This window comes from Neopsephotus bourkii, unplaced genomic scaffold (assembly GCF_033783945.1).
Source record: "Neopsephotus bourkii isolate Nb327-2 ecotype Australia unplaced genomic scaffold, CSIRO-AGI_Nbou_v1 NB_1154, whole genome shotgun sequence".
Lineage (NCBI taxonomy): Eukaryota > Metazoa > Chordata > Aves > Psittaciformes > Psittacidae > Neopsephotus > Neopsephotus bourkii.
Genome location: NW_026901640.1, coordinates 497986 through 521331, shown reverse-complemented (window position 1 = coordinate 521331; position 23346 = coordinate 497986). Strand labels below are relative to the sequence as shown.

Sequence of the window (23346 nt, the reverse complement as noted above, 5' to 3'; positions counted from 1 at the left end):
TAAGGAACAGGGACCCTCCTCTGGCAGTCTCTAACGGTGGCCCAGGGGAAGTGCCCGGATGGGCAGCAGAGAAGGGGCACACGTGAGGAGCTGCCCCAGTACCCCCGAGTTACCTTGAAGATGGCTCTCTCTCTGAGCAGCCTCTCGGGCAGGTTCTTGCGCGGCAGCTCCCGCGTGGTCTGCAGCTCCTCGTTCCAGTCTCTGGTCTGAAAGAGTCAAAGCCTTGTGGGAAGCAGTGCACTGAGCAGGAAGGGGCTGGCGAGGCAGCATTCCTGCTTTACGAGGCATTCAGTGGGAGAAGGGAGGGGAAGGGGCAAGAATTCAGGTTGCATGGAGCTCACAGGAAGAGAATTAGCAGCAGAAATGAACACTCCTTGGGAGTGGACTTTATCCAGCAGCACTTTGGGGTAGCTCCTATGCTACCCCAGCTTATGCAGTGCAACTTCTCTGAACTAGCAGCTTGCTAAGCTCTGGAGGAGGACTGTGCAGGTTTCACTGATGTGGCCACACTGCAGGCAGAAAGCCTCTGTCATAGCCCTCCACTGCCCACAGCCTGCAAGATCTCATGCTATAGAGCTGCAACTGAAGCGTTTGGAACGGGTTGCTCAGAGACCCAAGAGCTGTCCCAGGCCTGAGGCATGAGGAGTGCTCTGCCTGCTGCACAGTGGTGCTCGGAGCAAGGACATGGGATTTAGAAACACCCCAGCAGACGCTGCTCCTATCAGACCTTTCCATGCAGAGGGAGTTGCAGCCTGAACAGCACAGCCCCCGTGGCCAAGGGCACTGTCAGGAACAAGGAGTCCTGCAAGTTATCCCTCAGGAGCAAAACCTCCCACAACTTGTTACCAGTTAACCAGCTCCCAGCACAGCAAAACTCCTGTCAGGGTTCTGAGGCAAAGCAAGGCCAGTACCTGTCCAGGTATGTGCTCTTCATAGCCCAGTCTAGAGGTGTAAGCATCTTCTGCCCGGACACAGTCCATGGCGTGTTCCGCTTGCGGAGCCGTCCAGCTGTACACTTGGAAAGGAGTGGCTATCCTCTCGAAAGGGTGTCTCTGAACCCTGCAGTGGGAGTGAAACAATCAGACCCTTTCCAAAGGAAGATACACTGCTTTCTATTCTAAGAATTTTCCCTCTGCTTCTGACAAGCACCAGAACAGAGCAGGCCTCAGGAGCAGCACAGTGACTTCCCTGAACCAGTACCATAACCCACTACTGACCGGCACGGGCAGCATCTCTCAACGGCAGCTGGAAAAGCACACTTCACCCCACAGCCCCTTGTGTCATCTGCCTGCTCCCAGAGGGTGACAGTCTCATCTGTATTTACTCTGACCCAAGAAGCAACACAGTATAATCACTCTTAAATGGGCAGATAGTCACAGTGGTGGCTGGAGGCCACTGCTAATTCCCAGCCCTTGCCTAGTGTCACTTTCATCTTCTTAATGAGCACAGCAGCAGCGCTCCTGAAAGCCACACAATGTGCCTGTCAGTCTGCACCCTGCCGAGCCCAGGCACTTCATTAAGTGGACTCTAAAGAATGACAGGCTTCTGCACAGGACCTGCTGTCCTGGAGCAGAATAAATGGTCCCTGCAGCAAGGACACGAGAGTAAAACAATAGCCTGTTGTTCTATTATTGTTGGTATTGCAGGAGCTAGAGGACATTAAAGAAAATGAACACGCACAGACATGTTTCAAATAATGATTCTCTCCACCGTAAGCCTACACAAAGCCCTTGTGTTGCTTTCCCTGGTATTTCATGCTTCAGCCTCTTTTCTGGATCCAGGGAGAAGCACCTACTGATGAGGATACAGTTACATCGGGTGCTGCTGACACCAGTCAGGTGTTTTGTGGTCCCTGCTGCAGAGATGTGCCCATGCCAGCCACCCCCGCTATGCGAGCTCAGAGAAAGCAGGCACTGCAATCCTTGCTGTACCAGTGGCATCGAGTACCACAGAGCTGAGCCTCCCCAGGCAACCTCACAAGAGAGCACTGAAGGCAGCTAGAGAGGAAGAAGCACAGCTACCGTTTCTTCTGCAGAGCAGAGAAGTTTTTTTTGAAGGTAGGGCTGATCTGGTTAAGTAGTTCCACCAAGGAATGACTGAGAAAACTGGGGTTTGCAGGTTTGGGATTGAAGTTGTACGCAGTAGACCTACAAGAGAGCACAGAAACAAAGTCACAAGCCGATGTCGTACCTGAGACTTCCCATACCCTAGGAACGTGGTACGACAGCCTTCCATACATGCACTGTATGAACCACTAGGTTCAAGAAGGGATTATATCTTATAGCTGGGAAGGCCTGGTTTCACAGAGCTCCCGAACACACCAGAAGGGGCTTTGCTTCACAGAGAACCCAGCAGTAACACACACCCACACTGGACAGTGGGCACCCTCTCAAGATGCCTGGTCTCACAGCTCCAGGCCTGCCAGGTCCCCCCCTCCACGTCACAGCCTGCCAGACTCTAAAAGGCCACTTGTTTCATGTCCACTGGGCACCCTGGCCTTGGGACCTGCACTCTGGTGGGGACCCTTGGACTCATTACTTCTAACACTTATTTTTACAGATCTGGGGGGAAACAATGGACTCCAAATGACTTCTTCCACGAGCCTGTTTAACATGAAGCACCTCCACTTCATAATGAGACAGAAGGTACAAGGGTGCTTAACTTTTATCTTCTATACTTTAAGCTCGCCTTCTCTTCAGGCAGCTTTCTTCTCCTTCTGTACTTTATAACCTTGTATTTCAAAACACAGGGTTATGGTTACCCAGGTGAGTATCTGGATTGCAGGGTCAAAGCCACCCAAAGATGCTCCTGAGCTGACGGTTGCTCAGGTACAGCAGGGTTTCTGCTCTGAAGTTCTCTCCTGTCCATCTTCAACTCCTAGGTCCCTGTTATAGGCTATTGGGCTGGATGGACCCTGCACCTCCCCTGAGCAGAGCTGCTCGAGCAGCCCCTCGCAGTCACTGCACTGAAATAAAACAAAGAGCCAGCCAAATCTGTGCCCAGCTCAGGAAGCTCTGACAGGCTGGGCTCCTGCTTTAGGGCACAGTGAGATAGCTGCAATGGTCAGGAAGGAATTCCCTCCACTCAAAATGCTCTAATTAGCTGACGTCATTAAGGGATATTTAAACTTTCCCTAAAGCACTGGGTATTTAACCACTAGAGAAATGGTACCAGGCACAAGTGAACAGCCCAATCCAGTACCGCAGCTCCCACAAGCCATGGGAGCAGCGAATTAAACCGGGCTATTTTCCACAGAAAAAGAAACTAAAGCAGCAATTGCTTGTTTGTTTGTGGGTTCTTTTCCCACAAGGAGGAACCTGTTACTCACTGATTCAAGTAAAATCCCCGGGTGGACGCAGTGATGCTGACGTGCCGATCCTCCACTGTGATGACATACAAGTACATGAGGTCCCCATGCATTTTCCGGTTACCGGGTGGTGGGTTCCAGCCACTCATTGTCAATACCTTTAGGCACTGCAAAGGCTGCAGAAGAACACAACAGAAGCAGCTCCTGTCAGCAGGAAGTAATTCCCTTGAGTTAGAGCCATTCCATGTACATGGCAGATTCCTTTCACCTCCTGCTCTCACACGGCTCCAGAACAAGAGCTCACAAACCCCCTGGTCTTGGGAGCACAGCCTTCCTCGAGCCATGTGCAGTCACTAACTAGCCTCAGTTTGATGCCTTGCACCCCGTAAGGCTGGTAAAAACAGACACCCTGGGCCTTTGGGCTGCACAAGGAATGGATTTCTTGCTGTACTGGTTTTCAAATGGCAAATTCTAAACTGGAATCCCAATGGGAGGGTATGGGAAAGCTGAGGGTAATTTGTAGCATTGTGCACATCCAGGCTCCAGGACTCTGCAGAGATGCTGCTCTCCCTTCCTTGCCACCCCTCCCGTAAGACCAGCCTCTTTACACTCTGCAGGTGTCCAGACTCCGTGTCCAGTGCTTTGCACACAAACTCTTGGACTTTATTCTTTTGGCTAAGCAGTGCTCTCCCAGCACTCATTAAGCATCAAGCAGAGCAAATCCCAAAGTCCACTTCAGTGCAGCTTCCAGTCCCTGAATACCAGTTTGCTGCAAGGAATGTGTGGATAGCTGTTTGAATGACACAGGAGAACTCTACCTTCCAGTCTCTGTTCTGGGGCTGAAGGGCACACAGGGGTCTCTCTTTGCTACCTGGCAGGATATGTTCAGGAGGGGTGCAGTCAATTTGTTCCATTTCAGTACCTTTCTTCTTCCGTTTCCCACTGTCTAGAATGGACAGAGAAAGAAAGTCAGTGCTGAAAAGCACAGCATTGCCTTCGCCAGCAATTATTCATGGAGGAATGCAGAAGTGCTCCAACTGCTTCTCTGCACTCCGGAATGATGTGGGACAGCTGACTGTGTTAGCTAAGCAAAAGGAGTCAGGGGAATGCAAGCACTGACCACACCAGAGAAGCCTTTCTGCCCGTACCTCCCAGGTCTCCTTCAGTGAAGACGCTCAGGAAGGACAGTGAATTACAGTCCACACCATTGAAAGCATCTGACGGGTCAAGGCTCTTCAGAAGGTCCCGGATGTGACGCACGTGTATCCTGGCTTCTCGCACTGTGTATGGCTCTGATGAGGAAAGGAAACAAACGGGAATGACACACTTGCTCACTGCTTTGGCACCCGGGTCTCCCAGAGGAGCCACGGGAAAGGTCTCCCAGGTGGCCAAACCCACTCCCTCATTCCCCCTGCGCGCTGAAGGCACTTGCCTTCCACCACTTTGAGCAGCGAGCCCTCCTGCAGCCCCTCGATCGTTTTCAGCTCAGCGAAGTTATCGAGGACGTTGCCATCCAGCTGCAGAGAGAAGCATGTCCGATGGCAGGTGTCCTCGCGGTCCATCAGAACTTGGTGGATCTCCTGCACCATCTCTTGAGGAGATACCTCACGGAGGGAAGGAAGAGCACAGTCACTCTCAGTCCTCGCACGTGTTCCTGCCAAACTTTATCCCTCTGCTGCAGGATCAGCCACCTCCTGCACCTCTCCAGGCCTGCAAAGGCAGACCCTGGCTCTCCCTCCTGGGAAGATCACCTCTATCTCTGCTGGGAGGGCACTGCTACCTCTGGCAGGGTTGGTCACCCCAGCTCCATCCCCCAGGCTCAGCACCCAGAGGTGTAACAGCCTGGTGCTGTACCGAGCATGCAGCATGGGACAGACGTGGTGGAGAGGGCAGTGCAAGAACAGAAAGTGGTGAGGGAGAACAGGGACTCTTCCCATATCCATCACACTGTGCATCTGTGGTGAGGTTTGAATGATGCACATGGAGAACAGATCATTTCCTGCGCTCAACCCAATGTGGTGCCTGCGTGCAAGAAACCTCCCTGGCTCATGCATGGGGGCTGCCGCCCTCCCTCCTGCTCTGCTCCAGCACCTCTGACACTGCTCACAAGCTCGGACCAGGGTAGTTTACATAAGCTGCTGTAAACAACGTGCCCTGCTATTATTAGCCTATTAAAACTAGCAGCCAAGGGGATTTAAAGGAGACAAAAGCTGAGCTGGGATACAGCAGTTTCACTGCACTCTCTGCTGCTCTGGGTGAGATAAGACTTCCTCCTGGGTTTAGACTCCAGATGCCTCTCCTCAAAATTAGAGCTACTTCATCCAAATGGTTTTTGGTGAAGTATCAAGCTAAATCAGAGCATCAGTGAGGCACATCAAAGCCAGGCCTGATCTGGCAGCATATGTTACAGTCCACATGACAAAAACTCTCTGTGCAGAAGGCAACTGGAGACTGCATCATTCCCTGGACTTTCAGGCTGGTGCCAGGCAGCCTGATGCTCATGTCTCTTCTTCCTTTTTCTCCAGGTAGCTTCTCTCCTGCACCTTCCAGCTTTGCTGCTTCCTTCACTACTTAATCCCATCAGAGGATGGAAGACAAATGAGGGATCTGTGAGCAGCCTCAAGATGCTGTCCAGACTATGGTGGGTAACAGGGGCCTTCCTGGGCACAGTTCCCTGTCCCTTTTCCCACCTGGCTGAAGGGAGGGTGCTGTGTGTGCCCTGGCTCAAACCCTTCCCTCCTCCTGCTCTAGCACCACCTCCATTCCCCTCCCAGCTGGTGAAGGAGGTACCTGCAGGGAAAAGGGCTCTATGGCGGGTGCACAGATCTTGACGGTAAATCCTGTGTCCTGGATGACAATGACCTCCTGGTCGTTCCCATCTTCTCCTGGGTCAGCCTCCTCGTGGCCATTCTGCCTGGCATCCTTCTCACCCTTGAGGCTCTCGTGCGGGCCGCTGCCATTCATCAGTGCCATGCCAGATGGGTGCTCTGGGTGAGAAGAGAGGGATTTAGACACGGTCAGAGCAGATGGATGGCCCTCTCCAAGGATGGAGAAGCTGGTTTGGACACCACCACCCTCCCCTGGCCAACTCAAGTGAACCAGGGGTTAAAAGGCATCAAGCGTTTTTATGCAGCACTCGGTGTTTACTAGACATAGGTGTGCCAGGCCCTTCCCCACAGCACAACCAACATGCTCTCGCTCGCCCGCGGGGTTCGCATCTTCCACCATGGGGAAGGCAAGCAGGAAGGCTGGGTCAGTGTACCACACATTCAGCTGCCTTAAGAAGCCTCTTAATTAAAAGAGATGGGTGTGTGGTGCTGTGCGGCCCGGAGGCAGCTGTAACCTCTGCACCAACATGTTACCCAGCTCCTAACATCCCTCCTGGTACGCTGCTGCTCAGCCAGAAGGGAGGGGAGGGACCGGCGGTTGCATTGCTGAGCGGCGCGTCACGTGGAGCCAGGTTACTCCACAGGCACACAAACAGCTCCCACGGCCCGGCCCGCATCGGGCCACCCGCTGCACTTCCAGGCTCTGCACAGGCCATGCCATTCCAGAGAAGGGTGACGCCACGCTGAACGCGTCACAGGGCCCGGAGCTCCGCTGCACCCGCCCCAAGAGGTTTGTTTGCTTTTCCAGTAAGGAGCAGGGTGTCAGAGGGATGATAAGATCTAGGAAGCTGCCACCTCCTAGAGCAACCTCCACCCACCAAAGCAGGCTGGGACCATGCTGCAGAGGATGGCGGCACTGCCAGGGTAAGCTGGAACCATGGAAAGAGCTGCTGATGACAGCACTTGAGAGGGAAAAGACCCCTTTGCCCCCAGCCTGGGAGCAGCGCATCACTGACCCACCCACCCGAGCAGCACACCCCATAGGGTGCGTTGGCAGCACAGCTGTCCCATCCCCGCCACGCACACCCAGCCTCTGGACCCCAAGGTCACATGTGGGGGGTTCCACCCTGGTGCTCCAGGCACCCACTCGCAGGCAGCGCAGATGGAGTGGGCTGGGGCTCTCCCAGGCAATGGGAACAGCCTCTCCGAGAGGCTGCACCAGGTCAGGGCAGCTCAAAGCTGGGTGATGCCCCAAGGCTGTTGAGCTGGAGCCCTCCAGCCAGCTCCATTTGGCAGGTCTCCTTCCTCCTCCTCACCACCAGCTGCGCTCCAGGGGAGATGGCAGCTCAGCCTCCATCATTTACAGAGCACAGACTGGCGCTGCGGCTGCAAGACCTAAAGCTATCGCCACCGGTTCTCACCCATCAGCCCCAACTGCTCCGGCAGCCCAGGGAAGTCACCCAGCCTCCACCATGTGCAGGAGCAGGGATGGAAACACTGCATCCATCCCCTTGCACGCCTCTGGAGCGCAACACGAGGCTGCAGCAACAAGCCTTGCTCAAGTGTCCCCAGAGGGGCATTCTCCTGCTCCACACCATGACTGCCAACAGCAAACCCACTGCAGGGTCTGTCAAGGCTGAATTAGGACACGGTGAAAGAGCAAGCAGCGAGGAAAGCATTCCCATTCCAAAGGCAGCAGGTGGCAGAGCCACCTCCAGCAGCCTCTGCCGCCTTCAGCATCTCGGCAGCTGCTGCTCCTGTTCCCCGTCACTTCCCACATGTCCCCAGCGTGAGCTGTTCATTGCTTTGACAGATGAAGCCAGGGGCAAGCCAGGCGAGAGGCCTGGCTCCAGCAAGCTGCGGTCATGCTAGAAAGGAGGAGGAAAAGCTTCACACTAAAGCGCCCCAAGAGCCGCGGTTTCAGGACAACCACACCATGCCCAGAGGGAACAGGGGCCACACTGGCCTGCCCGAGCACCGGGAGCAGGAGGGGCGGCAGGAAGGCTCTTGCAGGAACACTGCAGCCAGGGCTACCAGCACAGGCTGCCCGGCCAGGCCACCGAGCCAGGCTCAGCCCTGCCCCTGCCCACCCAAGCAGGGCAGGATCACAAAATGTGCTCCTGCTGCAGCAGCCAGAAAGGGGAGGCAGAACGCGGCTCCAAGGCAGGCTGCAGCACTGCTTTGCAGTCTGCTCTGCACCACGCTTCAGGCACGCTCCTGACCCTGGTCACCATGCTATGTGCTTGACCGAGGATGCTTTCCAACCCTCTGACTTACCAGCCCGAGCAACAAGGTTGCTGAAGCTACTCCCGTGCCACAGCGGTTGCCAAAACATTCCCAGCAGGGACACTGACACCTCTGAGTAAATGTGATTTCGTTTTACATCTTTTTTCTAAGCAAGCCCCATAGTGAAAAGTTACCAGGAGGCCCACACCTCTGCCCTTTACTGCTGGGTGGTACCAGAACCCCAAACTACTGTTCCGGACACCAGAAGGCTGCTGCTTGTGTGCAGAAACACAACACAGTCACACTTCCCATCCCTCTTTTCCTGCTTGGGTGAAGGCTGGGCCAGTCCAGCTCTGCACTCTATGACAGAAGAGACATGTACAGGCAACACCTTCGTGTCTCCATATGCCAGCACATGCAGTGCCAGCCAGCACTGTCTTTAGACACACAAGTGAGCCAGCCCGGCCGTCCTGCACGTTCTCCCTCTGATGCAAGGCCAGTGGAGGCTTTCGGATGGCTCTGTCTGGATGAGGTTTGCTTCAAGCCCAGCTGACAGGAGAGGTGCTGGAGGACCTGCTGCCTGCTGACTCACCCCATGTGCTCTCCCCTCCTGCCTTAAAGTGGGTCACTGGTTCCTACCATGGCCGCAGACCGGCTGTGCCACAGCCTCAGGCAGAGAGAGGCAAACACCAGTGCTGGATTCCAGCCTGCTCGAGTGGCAGGGAGAGCAACAGGGACACCTGCAAGGCACCTGCACACACCTCTCTGCTGTCACTGACTGGCTCAAGCCCCATCCAGGCAGTAGCTGTGTTCAGGGGCCTGCAGAACAAGGCACCAGGCCATGGAAGTCAGCTCAGTCCCTGGGAGCTCAGACAAGCAGGGAGATCCCCCCTGTAATGCCCCGGCCTCAAGATGCAGCTTTGTGATCTCCACCAAAGGCTGCGACCTCCAGCCTCCCCTCTCATCCCAAGGGATGCAGGGGCATCCCAGCAAGGACTCTCCTTGGCTCGTACCCACAAGCACAGCTGAGGCTGCTGACCTCCAGCTTGTGCTGCCCGGCTGCCAAGCTCTAACCTGCTGCTCTCATTGCCACCAGGAGCACAGCGTGAGCAAACCTCAAGCACACACAAGATGAAAGCGTCAGAACAGGCAAAGCCAAATGCTGGAGAGGGGAGGAGACAGCACAGACATCACCTCTCCAGGAGGCACCGGCCCACAGCTCACAGCACAAGGATTAACCTTCACCCTTGCACCTGGATAACGTGACACTCCATGGTGCCGGCCCTGCTCTAATCGTGCTTCCCATTTACAGTGATCCTGTACCTCAGGAACCCGACGGGTCAGGATCCCGACGCTAAAGAGGGTGCACACCTGAACCTGGGCACTGCTGGCTGCATACAGCACAGATCACAGGAAGTGTTCATTAATAACTGATTAATGTTCAAACAGGTCTAAACCGGGTCAGGCACTAATCCTTCTTAGATTATCAGGTCAAAAGGACACACCACCGTGGTGCTGTTAGCCTGGTCTGGAGGGACTGCTCTGGAGATGAGTGCACCGCTGTGGTGCACATCTGGATGGGGTATGTCACCGCCTTCCCCCTTTTCATTGTGCTATGAAATGAAAGCATCACCTCTCTCCCCTCTGCTCATCCTGCCCCATCCCACAGGCACACGCAGCCACCCAACCCTGTTACAGGCACACAGTGCTTTGGCTACCCAGCACCATGCCACGGAGCACCTAGGAGTGCGAGCTTCTTTTTCTTCCTCTTCTTTTTCTGCTGCTGCTGCTGCTTGAGGGGCAGTGCCTGCGGGTCAGGATCAGAGCCTGACCTCTCACCGGGGCAGGCAGCAGGGTCCATCACTACAAAACCAGTACTTGTGTCCCAAGCCTTGGAAGAGGGCTGTGCCGCCCGTTCCCCCCGGCGCGGTGTCCTTTGTGCCGGTGGGGTGCTCCCTGTGCTGGCGGGCAGAGCAGCACCTCCATGTCCCAGCACGCTGCCCAAGCCCCCTGAAGCTGCATCCAAACTCAAGGCTGCTCGTCCCTCACCGTGGCCCTGGCCGGTGGGACGTGCTCCAGGGGCCGCATCGCCCCCATCAGCTGCTGCCACGTGCTTCTCCTGGCGGCAGCATCTAGGGGCTAAGCTGCTGTCCTCAAGTTTCACGCAGCTCTGGCAGGCCTCAAGCAACTGAGCATGATCCAGCAGCCCCAGCGGCCCTTCCCCAAGGTCGGCTGGAAGGACAGCCACCGCACGGGATGCCTCTGCCTCCTGGGGCAGGCCGGCAGCCCCAGCCACGGCTCTCTGAGAGCTCTCATCACACACCATCACTGCTCCTTCTTCACCCTTGCCTTCGGGCAGGTCTTGGATGTACTGGGTGCACTCCTGGAGGCTTCCAGTCACCACCTCGCTGGGGATGATGTCTGGATAGAGCCCGGCACACGGGGCAGCTTCTGGCACGTCCGGGCCGGCGGCACAGCTTACGGGAGGCTTTGGTAAGAGGGGAGCCCTCTCATCGGCGGAGCTGGAGCTGCGCGCCTGGAAGATGAGGTCGGTGACTTGCCTGCAGCAGTTTGCGAAGAGGCCGTTCCCCATGGTCAGGAGCAGCACCGGGCGAGCAGAGCTCGGTTGTTCATGCACACGCTGCAGTCCCAGGCAAAGCTCCCACGCGGCACCCGGGACCGTCTCCAAAGGAAGCTCCCCTCGGCCCCAGCGTGCAGGACACGGCCGGGGCTGCAGCTGGGCCCTGCACACCCAGCTCACGTCCCAGCAGCACCGGGCGCAGGGCTGGCTGCAGCCTCCATCCGCCGCTCACGCTGCCATGGGCTCCCCGAGCAGCTGGAGCTGCCCTGGCCCCGCCGCGCCAGCACAAACCAGACACGTCTCTAGCAGGCTCCGCGGGCACGCTCGCAGGGGGATGCCGCCCCGAGGGGGATATAAATAGCCGGATCTCGAGGGCTGCACCAGTGCAGCATGGGACCAGTGCTAGAGCGCTTCAGCACTGCCAAACCTGTAAGCAAGTGAGATTCATTGAATTACAAGGCGAGGGCAGTTACTATGGCACGCCTGGGCCCAGGCACAGCCATCCATACTAAGCAGGCGAGCACAAAACAGGCAGGCACTGAACCAGGGACCGGTTTCCAGCCGAGCTCTCTGTCCTCCCAGCCTGCTCCGCCGTATCAAACACCAACAGCCCCCAAAAGCACACGCAAACCCCAGCACCGCTCCTCTCCCGCGCTGCCTGAAGGAATCCTGGCAGCCGAAGCAGGGATTATGGAGCTGGAGGCTTGTGCAGCACCCATGGAGGCTGCAGCGCAGGCCGCAGCATGCCCGCAGCGAGGCTGTGCCGCAGCCCGCTCCTCAGGCCCCTCCGTGCACCAGCACATCCCATCCACACACTGCTCCAGCTCAGCCACTTGGGTCCCTTCAGCGGTCCCGGGCTCCTGGGACACACAGGAGGAGCCGGATGCTCCAAGCACAGGATGTGATGTGAGCACTGCAGCCTGGACCTGCTGGGACAGCCTCCTGCCTGCTCACAGCACCAGCTTTGGCTGCCTTGGCGAGTCTTGGAGCGGTCAGCACAGCTCCGTGGATGGAAGGGCAGGGCTCTGCACTGAGCAGAAGGCAAACACAGCACATCCCAGCACAGATATACCCAAACCAGAACAAAGCCGAGACCACACAGCTCACACGAGCACTTGCTCCAGGCCAGCACCACACACACAATCCCATCTCCAAAGGCAGCCCTGGGAAGGCTGAGAGCAGCCCTGGATTCCCCATGCCAACAAGCCACCTGCCCAGAGAAAAGCAGGAACAGGCTGAAAACCAGCCCAAAAGCAAACCCTGGCTAGCTTCTGCTGTCCTTTTAGAGAGCAATCACAGCAGTCTCTCCCATCCCAACTCATCAGAGCTCCTGCCCCAGTAACCAAGGAGCCCCAGGCATTCCCCATGTGAGGGAGGGCCTTTGAGCCCCGAGACAAGACCTCTGTTGGCCTCGGGAGCCAGCACCAACCTTCAGACCACACCAGCCATCAGTAACTTGTGGCTTTCTTTTCAAAGCAGTTTAGATATCCTGATGCTCCATCTCTTCCTCCTTACCAAGGAGGGCTGAAGCCAAAGCAAGTTCAGAGCAGACACAAAGGCTGGTGTCACAACAGCAAATGCAAATTATGCTTTAGCTGAATAATAAATGAAACACAAAAATAGTCTAATGAATGTAAGTAAATTGGTGGAATGAATAGGGATCAGCTCCAGAGAGGGCCCTGCAGGACAAGCTGGCAGGGGATGGATGCTGTGCCCTCCACCTCCCCAGCAGAAACCACAGCTTCCCAGAGACCTCCAGCACCCGAGGTGCAACAAGCACTTCTTTTAATAAGGGCCCACGGTGAAGCTGGAGCTGCTCTACAGCCATCATTAACTCAAATTGGCTGTAACCCACCTGTGGGTACACCAATAAGCACTGCATTTATGCTCCAGCAGCTTTACCACAGCGAGGACGGACTCGCACAGTGGGGCTGCAGCACGTGGTGCTCTCCGGGGATGGTAAGTGGGGAAGTTATTCATTCCCAGCTCTTGTGCATCCACAGTACAAGCTGGCTGGATAAACCTAAACAACTCAAGCCACATTCCAGCCTACTTAGAAGTTTGTGGCTTTTCTGTGCTCTATGGATAGCGGGACATTTGCATTGCAGCCATGCCCCACAGGGTCCCACAGCTGCTGCTCAGGCATTACAAGCACTGAAATGCCTCATGCTTTGCATCTGGCACCCCAGGATACCCACACCATCCCCGCCACATCTGGGAACTACATCCAAACCCATCTGTAAACTTCCTCCCTGGCCAAACCTTTGGAAGCTTACTCCTGGATCGACGTGGCTGGGTGACCCTGCTGCAGCAAAGTGCAATTCAAACACCACCGAAATGGGGAGCAAAGACTAGGGCATAAGGCAAAGTGCAAAGATCAGCACCAACAAAACAAGCAACTGTTAGGAAAAGCACGTTTCTCGGGTTTCAGGAGAGCCCAATGAAGGAATCACATTCCAGAAGGTATCAAGGATTAGTCAATAATTCTCCAAGTACGTGTGTTTGATTCTGGCACACGCCTTGGTTTCAGAAAGCCGCTGAGACAGAGCGAGCGCAGGACCATGAACTATCTGTTAACCACGCATGCAGCAGACAGGCTTGCAGACAGAAGCACCACAGCTCTGCACTGCCACAGGGAGCCTCCAGCTTCACCCCATGCTATCACTGACACGTGTCACCACAACCACAGCGGCTCTGGAGAAAACTCCATGCAGCACAAGCCTGGAAAGACAACTTCAGCACTACTGAGAGCCCTACAGAGACATTGACACGGCCGAGAGCCCCAGAGGTGATGCCAGGCAGCTGTGGGCAGGGTCTGCAGGGAGATCCGATGGCTGTGATGTCCTCAGCAGCTCCCGCTGCCTTCCTGCAGCACAGATGTGCCGGTCAGCCCGCAGCCTCCCACCCGTCAGCCCTGTGCCAGCCGCAGGGAAACAGGCTGGGCAGCTGCTCCCGTGGCTCTGCGGGCTGGAAACCTCACCCATCCACACAGACCCCTCTGGCAGGCCCCACTCACAGGGCACCCTGCATGGCACCCCTTGCTAGCAGGCAATATCCCTGCTACCACCTCCAGTCTCCCCCAAGCACAGCAGTGGGAGGTCAGCCAGCAGAGAGCCTGTGAAGGAGGGCTGGATTCAGGCTAATCCGACCTGCAGGAGCTCCAGGCAACGAGGGCAAGAGGCACCATCCTGCAGTTTGTGTCGTGTCGTTGGACAGTAGCTAAAGAAAGAAGGAAGGAACCCAGATCCCTACTCATCCCAGACTCACTGAGGCTAAAGAGGTGGAACACAACAGAAAGCTCAACTGGCAAACAAGTATGTGCGAACTCCAGCACATCAGCCACGCTCTTGTGGGAGGTGAGAACCAAGCACTAACCCTTAGACAGCCTTGCTACTACTGGCAAGGAACAACCTGCTTCCAAAAAGGCACAGCCACTGCCATCATAGGAAGAGCTACATTCTGGTCTTCACCCTTTGCAGCCCGTCCAAGCACAAGTGACTTTGGGAGGTGACACCATGCGCTGGCGTTACTCCACAGACACAAATGAAAACCCCATGAACCTCGGGCCTCTCGGGCTTCTAGAAATAACCACCTTCTAGTACAGCCCATAGAGCACGATGCAGGAAAGCAAGGTGCATGCTGGAGACCTGGTGAGCTGCCAAGCTCAGTCACCTACAGACAACGGAGACAAACACGGGGCTCTGCGACAGCGCTGGGTTCGGTGTGCACGAGGCAGTTCTGGGGGTGGATTACTGAGGTGCTCCTGACCTACTTACTTACACTTCCAGCTGGGAAAGCCAGGAGCAAGGCAGAGCTCAGCTCCCATCCCACCGCCCTGGACACGGTCCCCGGGGTTCCCATCCCCCTCCTGCACAGATGCTGTTATCACACTCCTTTCCTCTCCTTAACCTTGGAGCAGTGATCAGATTTCTCTTGCACAACGTTGCTCCCATCTCCCCCCAAGCCCGTTACAGCTGCATATAAAAAACCCCGAGTGCCAGCAATTCAGCCCTTTCCAAAACACCAGCGAGCCTCCAAGGTCGCACCACAGACAGCAACAGCAGATCCTGAGATAAGGAATCAGCCTCCTGACCTTGGTACTAACACACAGCTACACTTGCCGCCACAGCAGTTTTCCATAACCACCTGCATTCCCTGCTTTTCTAACACAAGACTTGCCTTAAGATACAGATGCCTGGAAGAGCAGGGATAGAGGCACCTACCTATGAAAAGCACATCTTTGGCCAAGGCAGGGTTGAAAAGCATTTTGTGGTAGCTCGAAGCCTGGCTCAACTTGCACGAGACAAACTTGTCTAAGGCAGTGACAACTGCAGGAACACAGGTAACCCAAGAAACGCTGCACACGGTGGTGGCCATCTCCTGCTCTCCTGCTAGCTAACAGAAAAGCAACTACACCCAGAGCTGCCCCTGTCAGAAATCCTTTCAGGAAGTTCATGTTCTTGTGCTTCTACACTGAGGACAGAGTGGTCCCAACAGTTTTGACTGCCTTGGAGATCGGGAGCAGCAGGCATCAGCCCTCTTGCCTTTGGAGGTGAAGAAAACACCTCTACAAGTGGGCAAGCCCTGATGCCAGGCACAGCAGTGAGGCGCATTTCCACACTCCAGAGCCCGGACACCACGGCCAGGCTGCCCCCAGCCCCAGTGCAGCACCTCTGCCTGGGAGCCATGGGCCATGCCCTCAGCCCCGGGCTCCCACACAAGACAAGAGCCTTGCTCCGGTCCATCCTCCCCGGCCCCACGCGGTGCCCGAGCAATCCGCAGCGCTGATCCAGGGAGGATTTTTCCACCTCTGGCCGCCCCCTGCGAGGCAGCGTTTCACCACGTAACTCTTTAACCCAGCTGCTGGCACTGCCCCGCTTTAAACCCCGCTGTGCAGGGGAGGGGGAGGCTGTACCGCTCCCTACTCCTGAACCGCATCCAACCCGCTCAGGCACCAAGCCACCAATGAACTTTGCTTTAGGTGACAAACTTCAAAGGCTCCCCTCGCCCCCAGAGAGGCAGGGGAGGGAGGAAGTGCCGGGTCACTCATTGAGCTCATACAGTACTCCAGGACGAAGGCCAGCACAAACCACGCTGCTGCCACCCCTTCCTCTTGTACAGTAGAGACCATGGAAAGAGATGGGCCCAAACCGAGCGCTCAGGACTGTAACTACTTGCAGACTCAAAGCACCAAACCCAGCAGAGCCCAGGGCAAGGGGTGGCCTCACAGCGTCTGTGCCCGGAGCCCTGCAGCAGGCGCTGTGGTTGGTCAGGACGTGGGGCTGTGCCCGAGCCGCTCAGGCTCGGATTTAACGCAGGAACAGCCAGCGAGTAACCGGTTACACCGTGCAGTGTCAGCGGAGGCCCCAGAACCCACCAGTCCTTCCCGGGAAGCCCCAGCCCTCCCTGCTGAGCGTTTCCCCCCGTGTCAGTGGCCGCCGTACCCCGAACTGTCCGGAACACCCAGCCCGCTCCTGCCCTCCCAACCGCCCACGACGACCACGGCACGGGCAGCGCCCGCGGTCCCGCAGCCCCTGCGGCTCGCCCCGCGCCCCCGGCAGCCGCTTCTGCGCAGGCAGGGCCCGGCCCGGCTCCGCCGCTTCCCCGGGCCCGGGCGGGGAAGGCCGGGGCACAGCGCGGGGCCCCGGAGCGGCCGCTCCCCCGCCCCCCGCGGCCGCGCGGTGGTGCGGCCCGATGAAGGTGACCTTCACCGGAGCCCGGAGCTCCCCGCGCCGCCGGGACTGGCCCAGCCGGGACTGGACGGAAGGTGCCGCACGGCGCGGCCCGGCCCCCGCCGCCTTCCCGGGCTCCACTCCCTGGCACGGCCTCGCCGGGACAAGGGAGAGCGGCGGCGATTGCGCTTCCCGGCCCCGCCGCGGCCTCGGGCTCCGGCACCCAGCGCTTCCCGGGGTGCGCGGCGGTCCCGGTGCGGGCTGCGCGGAGCCTCCCCGAGCCGTGGAGCGGAAACCGGGCCCCGGAACGGCTTCCCCGCCAGGAACGGGGACCCCTGGCCCAAGGAGCCCCGCAGCGCGGCCCCGCGGCAGGGCAGGAGCCAGCCCGGGCCCGGGCCCAGACCGCTCCAGCGGGGTCCCCCCGGGCAGGACGCGCTGCTGAAGTTGTCAAAAGTGCCCCGGGATCGCGCCGCGGCCCCGGACCCCACTTCCCGCACCCCGCGACCGGCCCGGCGGGCCCCGGGCGCCCCGGCGCCGGGCAGAGGAGCAGAGGGCCCACGCTGCCGGCACCGGCAGCCCCCGGGCGGGCACCCCAGCCCCGGCCCGCGCCCCCCTGCAGGCCCCGTCCCGCGGCTGCTGCGGCGTCCCCCTTACCGGGGCGCTGCTGCGTCTCCGCCGGCCTCCTGCCGCGGGGCCCCGGCTGCTGCTCGGCGCCCTGCGCGGCGGCCGGCACGGCGGCCGGCGGCATCTCGTCCGCTTTAATGACCATGGGCCGCGCCGAGCCCCGCGCCCGCCCGCCGCGAAGGACAGCGCCGCTCCGCACCCACGTGGTGCCGCGACCCTGCCGCCGCTACGGCCGCTACGGCGCGCCGCCCGGGACAACCCCCGCGCCCGGCCGCAACGCCTTAAAGGGGCAGCGCCGCTCCCCGGCCCGGCCTGCGACAGCCGCCTTCCGGGTCGCCGTACCGGGAACGGGCTGCGGGGATGGGTTTCCCGCTCCGCTCCGTTCGGCTCGGCCCGGTGGGGATCCAGCACAGGGAGGCCCCGCGGGCCCCCGTGAAGGTCACGGGCCTCCGCAGCCGCTCCTCCCGCCCGGCTGCGAGCGACCTTCCCGCAGGCCGCAAGGTCGCGGCTCGGGCGGGCAGCGCCGGGGGCTCGGAGCAGGGGAGCGGTGGCCGGCCCTGCCCTGGGGGCCCATTCCCGCAGGGCCGAGTGCGGGGCTGCCCCTGCCCCGCGGGGTGCGGTGTCCCCGGGGCAGCGGCGGGCACGGAACACGGGCAGGAGCTTCTAGAGCCGAGCTCCCTGCCCAGGGCGGGTGTCGGGGCCGGGACCCGCTGCCCTCGCCGCTGGTGGACACGGGCTCCGGCCACACGGTTCATGGAATAGAGCTACAGGGATTTGGGGTGAAGGGACCTCAAAGCTCGTCCAGCTCCAACCCTGCCACGGGCAGGGACCCCTTCCACTGGAGCAGCTTGCTCCAAGCCCCTGTGTCCAACCTGGCCTTGAGCACTGCCAGGGATGGGGCAGCCACAGCTTCTCTGGGCACCCTGTGCCAGCGCCTCAGCACCCTCACAGGGAAGAGCTTCTGCCTAAGAGCTCAGCTCAGTCTCTCTTTTAAAGCCATCACCACTTATCCTGTCACTACAATGCCCAATGAATAACCCTCACATCCTGTAGCCCCTGTTAGAGACTGGAAGGCCACTATGAGGCTTCCCGGAGTTGTGGAGGGTCTTTGGCAGGAGTGAGCGCAGAGATGTTAATGGTCCATGGCGCTGGGGCAGGACAGGACAACCCTCTGCAGACCTCAATCTCTTTATTAAGAAAAAGGCATATTACAACAGCTCCTAAAGTACAGCTCCATACTCTAGTTTCTGGCTATTAAACGCGTTTTGAAAAGCACTTGGTTAAAAAGCAAAGTCGACGTCAGCATTGTCCTGGCGAGCAGTGGTGTGACGATGGGGAACAAACATTCAGATCAAGCAGAGCAGTGTCAGACCTCTGGCATCAGCTCTCCCCAGCACGAGGCTTTCACTGTGCTCAGCCGAGCTCACAACCGCAGACAAGGAGAGGCTGCGGCTGCCGGGGGACACAGGGAGCTGCACCCAGGGGTGCCCCCTCTGGCCCCTGCCAGAGCCCTCCCCAGGGTCCCTCTGCCCTGCCATAGGCAGTGTCCCCCTGGAGAGGCCTCAGCAAGGACCAGAGAGCAGCGCCCCTGAAACACCCGAGCGAACACAGACATGGGGGAGCTGGGGCTCGGTGCCTTACCCCCATCCCCTGCAGGGAACAGGTCTGCTTTACAGGCATACGGACTGGGGGGTTCCCTCGGCCCAGCGTCACATTCCTGCTGTAGCTGCAGTGATGGGAAAGCTCCTTTGGAAGCGGCAAGCACAGTGAAATCTATCGGGAGGAGGCAGAAGCACCACCGCTGCTATGGGGGGGTGTTGGTGTACCCCTGCTCCAGCCTGAAGGTGGGAGGGAGGGAGGGAGGTCTGATGCAGTGACAGTGCCGAGTGTCCTGCACTGTGTGCTCCCCTTTCCCACGGCTGTAGCAGGGAGCTGGGATGCAGCGAAGCAGCATCACTGCAGGGCCAACCCTCGGGCAGTGCTGCCCGGCAGGAGATGGAGGCAGGAACCAGCCCTGGGCAGCTCAGAGCAGCGCAGTGACACGGTGCTGTTATCTGTGTGCTCCCACAGCCCACGTCAGCTCATGGGGTCCTGTGCTCATCGACCCCGGGTTCCTCCTGCTCACCTGGCCCAGCACAGCAGCATCACTGATCTTAACCACAGCATGAGGCAACCTCTGGGCGTACCGGAGTTTTCTCTCCCCTCCTATCGCATTCCCCATAGGACCTGGCAGGCAGGCACCCACGGTGCAAGAGGGTGACAAGAACAGACGTGCACTGGGGCGGCCGCGGCGTCACTGCAGGCTCCTCACGGCTGCTGGGAAGCCGGGGCTGGTTTTCCCCAGAAGGGCAGGACGATGCCATGGCTTCACCAGGCAGACAGAGCCGGTCTGTGAGGCTGCACACAAGGATCCCAAAACAGGCCCTGAAAACGACAGTCCCTCAGCGTGCTGCTGATTTAGCTCCCGTGGGGAGAGGGACCCGGCCAGTGCTGTGGGGCAGCCGCTCCGCTGCCTCCAGGGAGTCACTGTGAGGAACTCATGCATGGAGATGCTCTGTGCAGAGCAGAGCAGAGCAACCCCTGATGCTCCAGCCATGCCAGGCAGGCGTCTCTTGCCATGCTGCTGCCAACTCACCCGGGCACACAGGAGGGACCATCCTGAGCCCCCACAGCATCCATCCCGGTGACACCCGTCACGCTGCGCCCAGCTCCGCTGCGGTGAGGGGTTACAGGGCTGTGCCTCTGGTGAAGCTTCCCCGAGGCTGCAGGACCCGGCCCTGCTGTGGACAGCTCTTGTGCAGCATGGGGAAGGTCCTGCAGGCCCCCGAGGGGCTGTGGGGAGCGGCTGCGCTGCTCAGGCACCCTCACGGTGGGATGGGGAGGATGCTGCGGGGAGCACTCAGACTGGCCCCAGGAAACACATTCAGAAAATATGGCTTTTAATTAACAGGGTCAAGAGGGGAACCTCCCGGCTGCAGTGTGGGGAACATGCACCAAGCCACCGGCTCTGCCTCCCGGCATCGCTGGCTCTGGCTCTGGCACAGTGCAGTGAACAGAGGGGGTGCAGCTCCTCCCCACCACCGCTCACCCCGCACAGTTCGAGGCATCGCTTCCTCAGAGGGCATTAGGAAAAACACTGACGAGGAAAAGGGAGCTTAGCAAAGCCAACGCAGCAAACCCATGAGCGCTGCAGAGCCAAGGGGGGGCAGAGCGGTGCCGGCTCTTGGTCTGTGCGCAGAAAGCTCCCAGCACCCGCGGGCTGTACACGTAAGACATTGGTTAACAACCGAGCATTATTGCTATGATCCATTCCCAGTCCAACTCTACACAGCATTTAAGCATTGCTTGTGCCACAACAAGCACGTGGGGTCAGCAGTTGCGCTCCTCGGTCTGTGCACCCTGCGGACCTCCAGGGGGTCTGAACCCACTGACTGCACCTACAGAGCTCGCTACACCCCAGGCTAAGGGCTAAAACAGCCTGAGGAGCTGCGGGGTCTGCAGGAGCCCCTGGCCCAGGCACTGCCTGGGCTCCGGCTGCTCAGGGCTGTGGCTGACAGCAGCTCCCTCAGTGACAAACGGGAACACTGTCTTCTTCTTCTTCCATCCTTGATCATTTTGATCTCTTTGATCATTTTATATAAATACAAAGATTAAAATAAATTATCTCAACATCGTTTCTATTACAATCATACAGTGTTTTTCCTTCAAAACAAGTGTGTGTATATAATATTTATATATATATATGTGTATATATAGCATCTCTAAAGCTCCCCCCCAGAAAAGCAGCAGTGACTGAAGCAGGTACAGCACGCAGGAGCTGATCCTTCCCGCTCCAGGGAGCAGCTCAGGGATCACCCCGACAGCTCATTTCCAAGCACATTACATTGGCATGGAGGGGGAACTGGGGTGCTCCCTCTCCATCCCTTTGGGACCTCCCCCTCACCATAGGCAGCTCTTCCTGCACATCCAAGGGCCATGGGGCTCGGGGCCTGCCCAGCCGCCCGCCAGCACCGGGGAGCACCAGGAGGAGGGGAGCAATGGGAGGGTTGGAAAAGAGATCACTCCTTGAGCAAGCTGCTAAACAGTGGTGAGGAGGAAGCGATCCTGCAGCTCAGACAGGGTTGCTTCCTTTGCATACTAGGCACTAAAACTGCTGACTGCTAGGCAGGTATTTACACAGAAGAAGGATCAATGACTTCCCTCCCCTTTTCAATGCTCAGGTCAGTCAGGGACACCGTGATCTTACCAATAAAAATGCATCATTCTCTATTGGGATTGTCTAGGGAGGAGAGGGGAAGGCAGCTGTGCACACCACAGCTAGCGGGACAGCCGAGCAGCACAGGGACACGTGTGACCCTCTTTCATGTTCAAAGGGAATAGAGACAAATCCTCAGCAGAACCTCTCTGAACCTGAGAGAAACGGAGATTTCCAGAGGCCAAAACAGCACCTCCCCTGCATCACACCACGGGGACCGCGTGGCTGCGATGCTGCACCGGTGCAGTGCAGCACAGGCTGCCCCTTGCCACCCTGCTCTGCGTCCCATGGGTGGGTGATGGCTGGGCCCAAGCACACCCCGAGCCTGCCTTGAACCGCTCTGCAATGGGAGCCAGGCCGGGGCTTGTCTCCCTTGTGCAACTGTACCACACTCGTGCCAACGCACCCCACTGTGCCCTGCCTCGGGAGGGCAGCTGGGGCATGCAGTGCTGTGGAGCCAGGGCATGAGAGCACCCTGCAGCCCTTCCCAGGGTGGCAGCAGGGGAGGGCAGGCAGGAGCTGATGGGGCTCTGGTGGTCTCTGTGCTCCGGGATGCACCAGGGGCTGCAGAAATCCCCTACTAAAGCTGAACCTCTGCAGGGCTCCACACAGGGCGACTGCTCCCTGGATCCCTGCTAGTGGGGAGCTGCCCCAGCGTGGCTTTGCTGGGCTTCTTCCCAAGCTCAGACTGAGGAGTGAGGGTCCCAACCCTCACAGGGGAACGGGGGGGGTCTTGCCTTCCAAAGCTTGACTATTCACATCACAGGCAAATAAATAGCTACAAAAGCTGCTAATTCCTGTCCTGCTCGTGCATCTTGTACGCTATGGGGCTGGTTTGTGCCAATGGCCTAGGGACTGCTGCTGAGAATCTCGTAAAAGCATTTTAATATAGTATATAAATATTGAACTACAAAAATAGACACCTCTGAGTGCACGGGCACGCTGCAGAGGAGCTGGGGCAGGCTGAGCCCCACTGTCTGCTAGGGCCATGTTTCTGGAGGTCTCACACTGAACTGGAAGGAAATGGGGTTCCCATCGCAGCAGCTCCAGCCATGAAGGCAGTGGGGCAGGAAGAGGCTGCAGGCAGGGATTGGGGCCAGGTCTGCAGCCACACACCAGGGTAGAACCTGCCCCTCGGAGGAGTGCAGGTCCCGATGGTGCCCTGCCACCAGAGCCCTGCTCTGCTCTGCCCTTCCACAACACCCAGGGGATGGAGGCGTGATGATGGTTTCGTTGCAGGCCAGGCAAGGCTGCCCATGCTTCACAGCCACAGTGCAGGGAGGCCGTGGGGAGGACTGGAGGTGACAAACCCAGACCTGGCTGTGGAGGTGACTGGGGACTGAGATGCTGGTGTCGAGAGGAGACCAGCCCGGCACAGGGGACATGAGCTGCAGCACATGGAGTGGGGCTGCGGTGGGTGAGGAGCCATGCGGGCATCTGGCAGGACCGATGCTCGTGAGTCACCTCCAGCCACCTTGTCCAAGTCCTGCGAGTAAATGCAGAGGCAGACAAACTGCTGCGCAGGGAGCGGGACCAGGCCGGCACGGCTGCACTGTGCCCTGCAGATGGGATCCCTCCTCAGCCACAGGACCAACTCCACTCAGCTGCCTGCAGACCAGAGCACTTTGCTTTGACATCTGGGATCCTCTCCAGCCATCCCCAGTGAATGAGCTCATCCCGCTGTGCCAAACCCTGTGCCCCTTGCTTGCTGCTGCACATCCACCTCCTGGAACTCTGGCTCAGGGAAACACACCTTGCATCTGCTCCGAGGGGCAGCAGCAGGAAGCTCTTCTCATTGCCGAAATGCCACCTTTCCTTCCTTCCTTGGAGCCGTGTCCCCTCTGCAGCCCTGC

The 23346-nt window shown here is 58.5% G+C and overlaps 1 protein-coding gene across 2 annotated transcripts in view; it reads right to left on the bottom strand.

Annotated features, from left to right (window-relative positions):
• CLUH (clustered mitochondria homolog) overlaps positions 1–17471 on the bottom strand; it is a 30870-nt gene extending 13399 nt beyond the window's left edge. The window contains exons 1-9 of one of the 2 annotated variants that reach the window (XM_061363280.1): positions 17269–17471; positions 6098–6294; positions 4740–4911; positions 4456–4599; positions 4126–4253; positions 3329–3483; positions 2022–2147; positions 912–1059; positions 114–206 (exon numbers count right to left, since the gene is read on the bottom strand). In XM_061363280.1, coding sequence (XP_061219264.1) covers positions 114–206; positions 912–1059; positions 2022–2147; positions 3329–3483; positions 4126–4253; positions 4456–4599; positions 4740–4911; positions 6098–6294; positions 17269–17383 — 1278 coding nt within the window. In that variant the 5' untranslated portion in view covers positions 17384–17471. Of the gene's footprint in view, positions 1–113; positions 207–911; positions 1060–2021; positions 2148–3328; positions 3484–4125; positions 4254–4455; positions 4600–4739; positions 4912–6097; positions 6295–10101; positions 10975–17268 lie in introns of those variants that run through there. The other variant, XM_061363279.1, reaches the window with a different exon arrangement.
• Between the last annotated feature and the right edge of the window lie 5875 nt (positions 17472–23346).